This window comes from Cavia porcellus, unplaced genomic scaffold (genome assembly GCF_034190915.1).
Source record: "Cavia porcellus strain 051 isolate PalLab524CR breed Dunkin Hartley unplaced genomic scaffold, mCavPor4.1 scaffold_31, whole genome shotgun sequence".
In the NCBI taxonomy this organism is placed as follows: Eukaryota; Metazoa; Chordata; class Mammalia; order Rodentia; family Caviidae; genus Cavia; species Cavia porcellus.
This window is the reverse complement of record NW_026947514.1, coordinates 36,249,730-36,261,937: the sequence shown is the minus strand read 5'-3', so window position 1 is coordinate 36,261,937 and position 12,208 is coordinate 36,249,730. Positions and strand designations below refer to the sequence as shown.

At 43.0% G+C, this 12,208-nt stretch overlaps 1 protein-coding gene across 32 annotated transcripts in view; it reads right to left on the bottom strand.

Annotated features, from left to right (window-relative positions):
- Positions 1-6,476, bottom strand: part of Max (MYC associated factor X) — a 73,878-nt gene extending 67,402 nt beyond the window's left edge. For 8 of the 32 annotated variants that reach the window (XR_010044976.1, XR_010044977.1, XM_063241508.1 and 5 more), the window contains exons 1-2: positions 6,207-6,465; positions 5,478-5,504 (exon numbers count right to left, since the gene is read on the bottom strand). Coding sequence is in view for 23 of the 32 variants with exons in the window: in XM_063241508.1 (XP_063097578.1) it covers positions 5,478-5,504; positions 6,207-6,242 (63 nt within the window). In the remaining 9 variants the exon portion in view is untranslated. Of the gene's footprint in view, positions 1-5,477; positions 5,505-6,206 lie in introns of all 32 variants that reach the window. The other 24 variants (XR_010044975.1, XM_063241504.1, XM_063241505.1 and 21 more) reach the window with 13 other exon arrangements.
- Between the last annotated feature and the right edge of the window lie 5,732 nt (positions 6,477-12,208).

The following is a 12,208-nucleotide window of genomic DNA, read 5'->3' as shown; positions in this document are numbered from 1 at the left end:
ATGCCGCTGAGCTAAACCCCCAGCCCCCAAGGAAAACTTGTACTGCATAGCAAGACCCATCTCAGAAAACCACCCCCCAAAACAAACAAACCAGAAAGACTAAGTGATATCGGAGTGGCCTACAGATGCTCACTAGGAACTGTGGCACCAAATGGCTTCCAGCTTTAACATCTCTGTCAAGGTTTTTTTTTTTAAAGTTGGCCTCAGTTTTATTTCTACCAAACATTCCACATTGGCAGCAAAACAAAAATCTTCACTTACAATGTGTCCATCTCTGACACTTACAAGTATGTGTACTTTAAGTGTTGAGTGTATGAAGGCAAATATTATTTTGTTGTCCAGTAAGTTATTAAACTGGCAGTAGGCCAGGGAAGCTAAAGAATCTGTTCAGAATTGAAGGAAATCTCTTAAAATTATTTCCTTTCAAACTCACTGCACAGAAAAATGCATCTTCATTCAGAGTATTACATGCTACCAGCCTTATTTTCTGCAAACTGTAGGTAAATAGCATGGGGAAATAAAACCCTTCATTATTCAAGGATGCACATGCCTGCAAGCTACTAATCCCTCTTACAGGAAGGAGAGTCTCAATTCCAATACAGAAAATCCACAGCATACAGGAACTTGAACTGATGGCTAAATATTTACTGTCATTAAGAAATTTAATAATTGTGCTGGATCTGGTGGCATATATCTATAATCCCAGCTAATAGAGAGGCTGAGGCAAGAGGATTGCGCAAGTTCGAGATCAGCCTGAATAACATAGCAAGATCCTGTCTCAAAACAAGTGTGTGTCGGGGCTGGGGATTTAGCTCAGCAGCATAAGCGCCTGTCTGGCAAGCACGAGGTCGCGAGTTTAATCCCCAGTACCAAAAAAACGCCCCCAAAACCAAAAAACACAACCAACAACAAAATAACAAGTGTGTGTCTACTTGTCCAATGTCCTGGGGTTCAACCCCTATACAGAACCCAAAAAAGTTTGCATTTAAGAGGTAAGATACTATACTGTGCTGCTTATCATTAAGCTATTCTTATTGAACAGTAAGGGCACCAAAAATACAAAAGCTCAAAGTTCTACCTGTAAACCACTATTTATTACTTCTGACAGGTAAGAACCAAATAAAATAAATAAAACTGAAATTCTAAACAACTTAAAACTTTCACTTTAAAAATCAATATGAAATAATGGCCAACAGGGACAAAATTAACACTTAAGATCCCTAGTAGAAAGATAGTAATTTCAATTTCCCATTATCTTTCCTGCTTAAAGTCCATCATGTGGTATACATTTCCATCATTTAAAGTATACATTTGTTTCTGAGGCTTTTCCTATCTTTTGATGCCAAAAACTTGGGAAGGAACATTATCATCAAAATATGACATCATAGCCATTTGAAAGGAGGGTACCTTGGTCAGGAAATTTAACCTTTTAGCAAATCTGCTTTACTGATCAGCTCTTGCACCATTATTGGCATCTTGATAAGAGTTTTAAACATAAGAACATCTTTTACTTAGACAAGCATGTTTAGGGGCTAAACCTGAAACTGTTAGCACTTGTCAACATTCTAAGCAGAGACCAAGTACATGCACTTGGCATGCAACTGATTCCAAGTAAAACAGACAATATTTCCTAAGCACAGCAATTTCCATTTTCAGAAACAAACAAACTCATTCCCTTCTGAAAACACTGTAATCTCTAAAAAAGCAAAAAGCTCTGAAAAATTAAGAATACTTCATACCAGAAAGATCCAGAAGTGAGCAGCACAGTTCTGTTCCTGAACCCCTAACAGGTACTCTGTAACTGCACCATGTCCAGCTGATATGAAGGACAATGCAACAGAAAAGGCCACAGGTTTCCAGACCAACAGTCAGATCCCTCATTTCTCACATGCTTTACCCTCCCCACAGAACACACGCAAAAGAACTCCCTGCACAAAATACACCTGGTCTAGAAATTTATCGTTACAATTCATCCTTTTTCCTCCAAAAACTAATAAAAATAAGCTACTAAGGGTAAAATTTTGTGATGTACTGAATTCAGTATTATAGTTTGGGGTTTGTTTCTTTACCAAAGCTCACTGGTCACTGAGGAAACTTTTCCATTTATACCGAGGCAACAGAAACATTCGTCAAATTAGTTTCACTTTCTGTTAACAGCTAGCCTTGCTTCCCAATTCTGTTTCTGCTGACTGCACTGCATTTTTAATGTGGTAAGGCCTAGATATTGTCCTGACATTATAAAACATGAATGGATGTCTTTTTATATTAGAATTAACAAAACATTTCCTAAATAACTTTTAAAAAGTTATTCTGTGTAGTCCTAAATGGCTGTTCATTCCCCATGTCGTTTTGTTGTGTTGTTTTCCTGAATGCTTTTCCCACGCAAAACATGTTTTTCCTCAAAATTTAAGATTCCCTGGGCTGGGGATGTGGCTCAGGAGTAGAGTTCTTGCCTTGCATGCACAAGGCCTGAGTTTGATCCCCATCACCACACACACACATCTCAGGTGTTGTGGTGCATGCCTATTATCCTAGCACTCTAGGAGGTTTGAGCTCAGCCTAGGCAATTTAAACTTAGTAAGATTTGCCTCAAAAAACCAAAAAAAAGTGGAGGGCTGGGGATATAGTTCAGTGTGAAGATTCTAGGTTCCATTCCAGCACTAGGAAGAAGTGGGGAAATATACATGTGATATTTATACATATATATATATGTATTTTTCCTAGTCTAAATCTCAAAGAAAAAAATCAGAATCCTTCCTAGCTCATCCATTCATAATAGTTGTTTGCTACATAATACTTGTAAAAATTGCCTATGATACACCTACTTTTTATCTCCATGATTCTATGATAATCTTGTGGTAGAAAATTAACTTAACAAGATGCATCAAATTAAAGTCTTGAGGACCTAGGTTCAATCCCTACCATCAAAAACAAAAGTCAAATCTTTCCTGTCTGGCCGAGGATTCAGCTCAGCAGCATAAGCACCTGCCTGAAAAGTACAAAGTTTTGAGTTCGAATCCCCGGTACCAGAAAAAAAAATCTTTCCTTGTCTGCCTCCTAAAATCAAAGGAAAAAAATCCTAGGTGCCATTAATAGCAAACCAGAATCAACAAAACAAGGAGATCAGCATTCTAAGAGAATGGAAATGTTTTAATAATTTAGTAAACGAGGGCTGGGGATTTAGCTCAGTGGCACAAGCACATGCCTGGCAAATATAAGGTTGTGAGTTCACTCCCTGGTGCAAAAAAAAGATAATAATTTAGTAAACAAATCTATATCAGCATCTATGTAGATGAATAAATTACACAATACATTCATATATATATATATGTATATATATATATATTTTTTTTTTTTTTTTTTTGAGATAAGTCTTATTGGGTAGTCTAGGCAGAACTCGTGCCTTAGTCTCCTGGGTCTGGAAGTATACATCTGAGTATCCTGCCTGGTCCTCTGGCCAAATATTTTGGAAAGGAGAGAAGCTATCAAGAACTGTAAGTCAGCTAGATGTAGCGGTGCACTCCCGTAATTCCAGAACTTAGGAGATTGAGAAATGAAGGAGGACTGCCACAAATTTGAGGTCAGCCTGGCCTACACAGTGAGAACCTGTCTCAAAACAACAACAACAATGAACTGTGAACTAAAATGTCTTTCTCCTTGGAAAGTCAATGTAACTCAATTGAAAGAATAATTCTGGGGGCTGGGGATTTAGCTCAGTGGCATAAGCGCCTGCCTTGCAAGCAGGCAGTCGTGAGTTCGATCCCCGGTACCGATAAAAAGGAAAAAAAAGACAAAAAAAAAAAAAATAATAATTCTGGCTCATGGTGGTACATGACTATGATCCTAGCACTCTGGGAGACTGAGGCACAAGGATCATGGTTCTACAAAGGAAGCCTTAGTAATCTTTAACTCTGCAACCCTGAAACCCTGATCGAACTTGGAGAAGGTGGTAAAATTTTACAACTGCATACCTGGAGGAAAAAAGTACATAAAAATAAAAAACAAACTGGGCTCTAAACATTAAGGATAACAATAACTGAAGTAAAGGGCTGGAATTTGCAAATGTATTTGACAATACCTGAGAAAGAAATGAAACAAAACTAATTATTTTTCAGTAACTATTATCAAGGGACAATCTTTAAGATCTTGGAAGCAACTATATCCTTGAACCTTACAGAAATACCAACTCACAATAAATAAAACTTTCCTTAATGCCTATCTGCTTGGACAACCTGCACACTCTGACTGCTCTAATGAAGAGCAGGTACAGTTTAACTGAGCTTGCCTTTACTCAGTAGTTATTAAATTCCCTGCAAATTCTTAACAAGCCACTGAACACTTATTCTTTCCACCATTTTAAACATTAGAAAATAGAGTGGAGTATAGTTAAGTGGTACAATGCTTGCCTCATTTGTGCAGGGACTTGAGTTCAATCCCCAGTTCAGCACCAAAAAAAAAAAAAAAAAAAAAAAAAAAGGAAAATTTGCCAACATCGAGCCTTCACTCCCACCTTCCGACCTACCAACCCACTTGAACAGCTGGTGCCTTTTCAGAAGTGGCAGGTGCTCTCCAGTCCGCAGTCCTCACTTCTGCCCTAGACTTTCTCTTTGACTCCCAGAGTCAAAGGAATTTATGATTGCACTCTATATACTTCTTGCTGTTTGCAACTCTGATATACTTGTTTCTCTTCCTCTTTCTGATTCTGACTTATGGTCTATTTTTTATTTCTCTAATCTATACTCACGTTATTCTCAGAGCACCAACAAAAGATCAGTATCTAAATCCACCAAGTCATCTATAGAGACTATTAGTATCAAACGTGAGAAATCGTTGGTAACACTATACGATTTCATCCATCACTTTTCAGCAAAGCTGGTCTCTGCCGTGCCACTTTTAAGTTTGTTTTCTTTACCTCTCTCTTCTTCAACTAGAGACACGGAAAGTCAGACCAGAAGCTGTGACACTTCATGATTTGACCTTTAGCCTCTCTCCATTTCTAATTTTTGCATGAGAATATTATGTTGTGTTAGATTCTATAGGTCTACAGCAGTCACATGACTTGGTTAAAGGTGATTATTGCATGTGGCTTGAGCTTCACAGAACTACGCAAATATGGTTTAAAACCTACTGTTACTAAATAAATCTTCTGATCACTTCGCCCTGAAATAATACTACCATTTACTTCAGCATGCTTTACTTTTTATTACTCACTTACACAGTGGCATCTGAACCCGTCATTTGAAAACTACCTTACAATTCATTTCTTTGTAGGTGAGCTCCCCTCACCTACTCACTAGAATTTACCACCTGAGAATCATGGGATTTGCAAGTTCCCCTCCCCCAACCCCTGAAGCCCCCACATCTTAGCTGTTAACAGTTTACTACAATATTAAAATAATTTGATCTCTTTTCCTCTGATCTCAAAAAGGACTCAAACTGAACAGAAATGAAAATGAAATGGAGAGTAGGAGACGTACCGCAGATTGAAACCTCGGTTGCTCTTCCTGAAATAAGAGAGAAAAAAAATAGAAAATATAGAAGTTATTTTTACACATCACACTCAATAATAAGAAAGAAAATGCCGGCGTCGGAGGAAGCGCGGGTGGGGAGTCAGGCCGACACCCCCTCCCTTCCCCCTACCCCGCCAGCAGGATCCGATAGCCGGGTAGGGGTCCTGAGCGCTGCCCCTCCTCCCGGGATCCGACCTCGGCCCCAAGAGGTTCGGAGCAACATTTCCTCCCCTCGGATCCCGTTCGGGCATCGGGGCACTCTCAGCCCCTCTCCGTCCTCCCTCACCCACAGGATCCGTAGGTCCCGGAGGAGGGAATCGCAGACCACAGGGGCAACTCTGGAGCGCCGTCCCTTTTCCGACAATCCGGACAATGGGATCCCGGGCGCACTTCATCCCTGTCCCCGGATCCAGAGCAGGGGAAAGCAAGGAGGAGCGGGAGGCCACAGCACCCTCCTTCACGGGAGGAGACCGGGGTCCCAGAGGTCGTGCGTCTGCACCCCACCTCCATCCCCAGGAGGCCGCCCCGAGAGCCAAAGAGGAGCGAGCCCGGACCGCGACGCTGGCGGTCCCAGCCCTAAGGGAAGGGAAAGGAGAAAGCGGCGGCCGCCAGGCCCCCTCCCGCCGCGCCCCGCTGAGAGCCCCGGCTGCTGTCCCCGCCTGACAACCCGCACGGGAAGGAAGCCCCAGGACTCACGTCGCTCTCCACCTCGATGTCATCGTTATCGCTCATTTCCTACGGCCCAAGAAGCCGCCACTGCAGCAGCGGCTGGGAGGGGGAGGGGCGAAGGGGAGGGGGAAGTCACCGACAACAAGCCGAGTGCCCCCACACACTCACTCACTCACTCACTCACTCGCTCCCGCACTCACTCACACACACACACACACATACACACGCACACAACACGGGCAAGAACCACCTCCTCACTGCAGCACCGGATCAACGGCGGCACGCACGCCCGGTCGGCCCCCTGTCACGTGATGAGGCCAGCCACCTAGGGGCAGCCGAGACTTGTAGTCCTCCTTCCTCTGAAAGGCGGCTCGATGACTGCTCAAAAAACTACATGTCCCATAAGGAATTGTGCCTAGCCACCCGCTCCCTGGTTTTTGACGGCACTTAGAGCGCCTGCGTGACCAGGAGGGGGCGGAGGAAGGCGACGCGATGCTTGCTGGGGGACGTAGTCCACGGGCCGCGAGTTGTCAGGAGGTTTCCTCCAGAGGAGGCAGAGAGGCTGCTGGGAAGACAGGACACGTGGAGGGAGCTGGGCTCCGGGAGCCGGCCGCCGGCTAAGCTCTGGGCGTCCGGCCCAGGGGACTGGGCGGAGGCTCAGAGGGAGGGGAAGCCGGCTGCCTAAATAATGCTCTGCTTGGCGCAACTGGTGTTATTTTGTCTTGATGCCTGCCTGAGTCGCTAGGCTTGCGCCCTGGGGCGTAACCGTTCTCCGGGTGCAGCTGGCCGGGGTGGGGGGTGGCGCGGCTCAGGACGCCCATTGGGCTCTGTGGTTGTGGCTGCGGGGTGTCCAGAGCAGGTAGAGGTGGCGTCCGGGACCGGCCGAGGGCCGACCTTGCGTAGTAGCGTGCCTTCGCGTGTCCCGCAGTGGCCATCCTCGCCGCTACGCCGCGCACGTGAGGCGCTCGTGGTCGCAGACGTGTGCTGTACACTGCGTGGCCGTGAAAGCCCCTCTTGAGTGCTGTAGCCCGGACACTTCAGACAGCGCCCGAATTCAGAGACCTGTAATTAAGAATTGGCAGACAACGGCAACAAAATCGCAGTAGGAAGCTTGTGCAGTACCCATCCGATTCAGATCACATTTAGAAACGGCGCCAGCTGTACTCACGTCCCATTCTACCAGTACTGGGGGGAGTGCCATGATATGCAAGACTGAGATGGTGCCTACCTAGGTGCAGCTCGCAGCTGTGGAAGCAAAAACAAGGTTGTCCGGGCGCCATTTTCAAAGAATATGCGTGCGATAAAACCAAATGTGCGTGCGAATTCCAGCACTCTTTGAGAGGCTGAGGCAGGAGAATTGCAAATTCTAGGCTAGACAGGCCAATTCGGTGATTTAGTAAGAATCTGACTCAGGTGAAAGCATGAACAACAAAAACAGGCAAAAACTCTAACCATTTTATCTCAGACTTACAACCTTTGTGGTAGCCCATAGTAATTGCTGAAGAGATAATCATAAAGTATTGTAAACTTTTATCTGTTGTACCAAGATATGGTATTTCGTGCCTGTAATCTTCACCACTTGGGAGGCTGAGACAGGAGGATTGCTGCTGTAAGTTAGAGACCAGTGTGGGCCACATAGACACTGTCTCAAAAAAAAAAAAAAAAAAAAAGAAGAAGAAGAAGAAGAAAAGAAAGAAAAAATAAAACACTAGTTACAGTAAGTTAAATTCACCCAGAGATGGTGAAGCAGGTACATGGAGCCCTCTGTCAGCGCACAGGCTAAGTTACTCCAGCAGCCGAGCACCTCATAACAGTTTTTTTCCTAAACTAAAATCTCAGTGTTCAAGTTTAATTGCACCATTGGCACTTTGTGATGAATAAGTGGGTTTGGGGTTGTAGTTTAGACACTCGTCTCTAAATTAAGATTCATCATCACTGACCTAAGAGCTTCAAAAAATCCCCATGCCCAGGTCCCCCCCCACAACTCTGCAGACCAAACAGGAACAGCATTTAAAACTAGACCCAAGACTGAGAACTACTACTCTAAAGGATGCCAAGATAAATAAGACAGTCTTTCACTGAATTGTATAAAAGCATGGCTTTTATGGTATGTCAATAATTATATTTCAATAAAGCTATTATAAAAGGAAAATAAAATAATCTTTGCTTATGCAGAATCTAAAACCTGCGGGTCAGTGATATATGTGCACCCATGTTTATAGCAGCGTAATTTGTAATAGCTCTTGGAAACAACCCAAATGCCCATCAACTGAGGAATGGAAAAAAATGTTATTTTTATGCAATGGAATACTACTGAACAATAAAGAAGGATAGACTGGAAATATAGGTAAATGGATGCAACTTGAGACAATACAAGTGAAATGAATAGGACACACGTGTAAACACTAGTGTGACAAATTGAAAAAATAATATGTATATATATATATACATGTGTATATAAAAAAGATGGCTAAGGTATTTATACTACTGATTGAGTTCACTGAAGAGAAAGCTTTGTGCTAGTATTGTTCAGACAATCAAATGCAGATGTCTTGTGCTCTGGGTGATTTGGGGATGATTTGGGAGTGATTTGGGGATGGCAGTGTGCAATATATGTAATACTGTGGCCTCCTAATTGATGTTTTGAAATTTCTATTTTTTTCTCTTTGAAATAAAATGGATTTGATCAAAACAAAACAAAATAAAACTTGTGGGTAAGGTAAGCATCAAATAAAGTTGTACAGCGGCAGATGAATGCTGCTGGCACTCAGAGGACGGGGAACCAGGCAGGGTGGGGAGTGGGGATCAAGAATGCTTGCACCTGTTAGCCCCACCAGGGCAAGGGCTAGAGCCATGCAGACCAGACCAGAATTTTCTCACCATGGGTCTCATCCCCTGACGTGATAGATTTCCTGTGAGACTGAAGATGTTAACACAGCTCGTTCTAGCAGTCGGCGGCATATAGAAACCCATCAGCTTGATGAATGAATCTGACTTAACTGACCAAACACTGCGTCCAAGATTGTGGAATATTTTATATCTGAGTATCATGGGACATTTACAAGAACTGACCGTGTTTCAAACCATAAAGCGAATCATCCAAGTTTTAATGGGCTGTAACCTCAGAAAATGTGTTCATGAATATAATGAAGTTAAAAGAGAATAACAAAAAGCTTAGTAGGAGTCCGGGGCCTATAATTCTAGCACTCTGGGAGGCTGAGGAAGGAGAGTCACAAATGTAAGCCCAGCCTGAGCAATTTAGTGGGAACCTGTTTAAAAAAAAAAAAAAAAAAGATGTGGATGTGGCTCAGTGTAAACCCTGGGTTTGAGTCCCAGTTTAGGGGAGGGGGCCACCTACAAGGCTTGGGGTATAAACCAGTTGTACAGTGCTTCTCTAGCTTGCATGAGCCCCTGGGTTCAATACCCAGCACTGCACACATAGAAAGCCAATTAGAAAGAAAAAAAGAAAGAAAGCTATCTAGAAAATCATTGCAAATTTGGAATGTTGAAGCACTTTTTAAAAAATTTATATATATTTTTGAAACAAAATCTCACTATGTACCTATGAACTCACAAAAATCCTCCTGCCTCAGTTTCACAAGTGCTGGAATTACAGGCATGCCCTATTATGTCTGGCTCCAAGCTTTTTTTTTTTTCTTGAGACAGGATCCACTATGTAGTCCAGGCTGACCTTGAGTCACTATTGCAGTTCAGGCTGGCCTTGAACTCCTCACGGTGATCCTCGTGCCCTGATCTCCCTACTGCTGGGTTATAGGTGTGCATGATCACACCCAGCTAAGAGACACTTTTCAGTGACTCAGAGAAACTTTCATGAGCAAAGCATGTAGACAGAAAAGAAGCAGGTGTACAAGCACAGAAATCTTTTAATTTTCCATTGTGTGCTTTTTTGAAGTGAATGATAATCTAAGAATTCCTCTCTGCACACTTAAGTGTCAGGAGTAAAGCCCCACAGGAAATGATCAAGACCAGACTTGTCAGCCCTCTGCTGATGCAGACGAGGTCCAGTGGTGACATCACCAGAAAGCTTTTAAACATGCATGTCTCTCCCCTGATCTGTGGAATCTGAAGAAGGTGATTCGAAAGTAGAAGGATGACTATTGTTAGACAAGAGAAGGGGAATGGAGGAAGTGTATAGGGACGGACTGGGAGCAGGGGAAATTATTAATTATATCGTCAAGAGAGCATGACACTGCCATGAATTCAGTGAGGTGGAAAGATGCCCACTGTTGTGTTGAGTGAAGCAATAGGTTACAAAGCATCGTCTACCACGTCGACCTCTTTCCCCCAAAATGTGTTAATGCATAAAGGTATCAAGGACTTGTCTAGATGATATCCACTTAATTGTTTTAATCAATTTCTGGGAGTGAATGTCGAGCGTATTTTACTTTTGGTATATTTGTGAAAAGGTTTTCCTATGTATTCCAGGCTGTCCTGGATTCAAATGATCCCCTTGTCTCAGCCTCCTGAGTGTTGAGATTATAGGCATGCACTACCATCCTTAGTTTAGCACTCTTCTCTTTTTAAGAAGTTTTGTTTTGTTTTGTTTTTAGACAGGGTCTCATTTAGTCAGTAAATTGCCCAGGACAAACTCAAACTCTCAAATTTTCAATTTTCTTGCCTCAGGTTCCCTGAGTGCTAGGATTATAGGTGTCTAATACCACATCCACCTAAGAGTATTTTTGATTTGTGCTGTTATAAAATGGCCCTAGGGTGGGGGGTTTAGCTCAGTGGCATAAGTCCTTGCCTCGAAAGTTCAAGGTTATGAGTTCAATACCTAGTACCCAACAATAAAATAAAATAGCCCTAAGCAGAGGAAATTCAGAATTTCTGTAAATGTGTTAGGTGATGGATATTTTAATTAGTTTGATCATTTCATAATGTGTATATATATATCTCAAAACATGATGAATACCTTTAATATTTGTGACTTTGTGTTATATTAACAATATAAAATATAGCTTTTCTTCATTATCACTATTAGATAAATTTTACAGGACAAAAAAGGGGAAAAAAGAAAGAAAGAAGTCCCAAGCCATCAGGCATGGTGACATACACCTGTAATTCCAGCATTTGAGAGGCTGGGGCAGGAGGAACTACAGCCTGAACTACATAGTGAATTTAAAGCCAGCCTGAACTGTATAGCAAGATCCTGTTTCAAAACAAACAAAAAAGAAATGCAAAGCCTCAGGGCCCCTCCCCAGACCTAATAAATCAGATTTACATTTTTAGCCAAGTCATGTCCCCATTAGTGCCTGAGGTGCTCTGTGAGGGAAAGGGGAGGCTGCCAATGGAGTGGGCACCTGGCTCTCTCTGCTTTTATTATTGTTTGGTTTCTATTCTACCACTTGGCTAAAATCACTTGTGTTCAGATCATCAGCTCCTCCTTTAACGATGAATACCCTTGTGTCCATGAGCGTCTACACTATTGAGCAATCCTCTTTTTTTCTTTTAAGGTGGAGTCTTGCTTTGTTGCCCAGGTTGTTCTTGAACTCCTGACTCAGGTGTTCCTCCTGCTTAGGCTCCTGAGTACCTGGGAAAACAGGAATGTGCCGCTGTGCCCAGCCCACTCCCCTCCCCTATTTTTTTTCTTTAGACAGGTTCTCTGTTATGGATTAAAAACTGGTGGTCACCTTACTGCCAGCTAAATTTAATCAGCATGGTGTTGAGCGTAGATGTTCCACCTGAAGAAACTTGCCAGCTTAAATAGAGATGTGGAGCCGGGCGTGGTGGCTCATGCCTGTAGTCCCAGCACTTGGGAGGTTGAGGCAGGAGGATTGTTGTGAGTTCAAGACCAGCCTGGGCTACAAAGTGAGTTCAAGGCCAGCCTGAACTGCATAGTGAGACTCTCTCTCAAAAAGACAAAAATAAATAGAGACATGGAGGCTAGAGACATTGTGGGTTTCTCTAATTGCTGCTGTTTGAGCTATTGGTTCTCCTGAAGCAGCTCGTCATGACTAGCTTCCCCAGTGTGAGTTCGACCACTGTCATCAGAGGAGCTTGGGACCTTG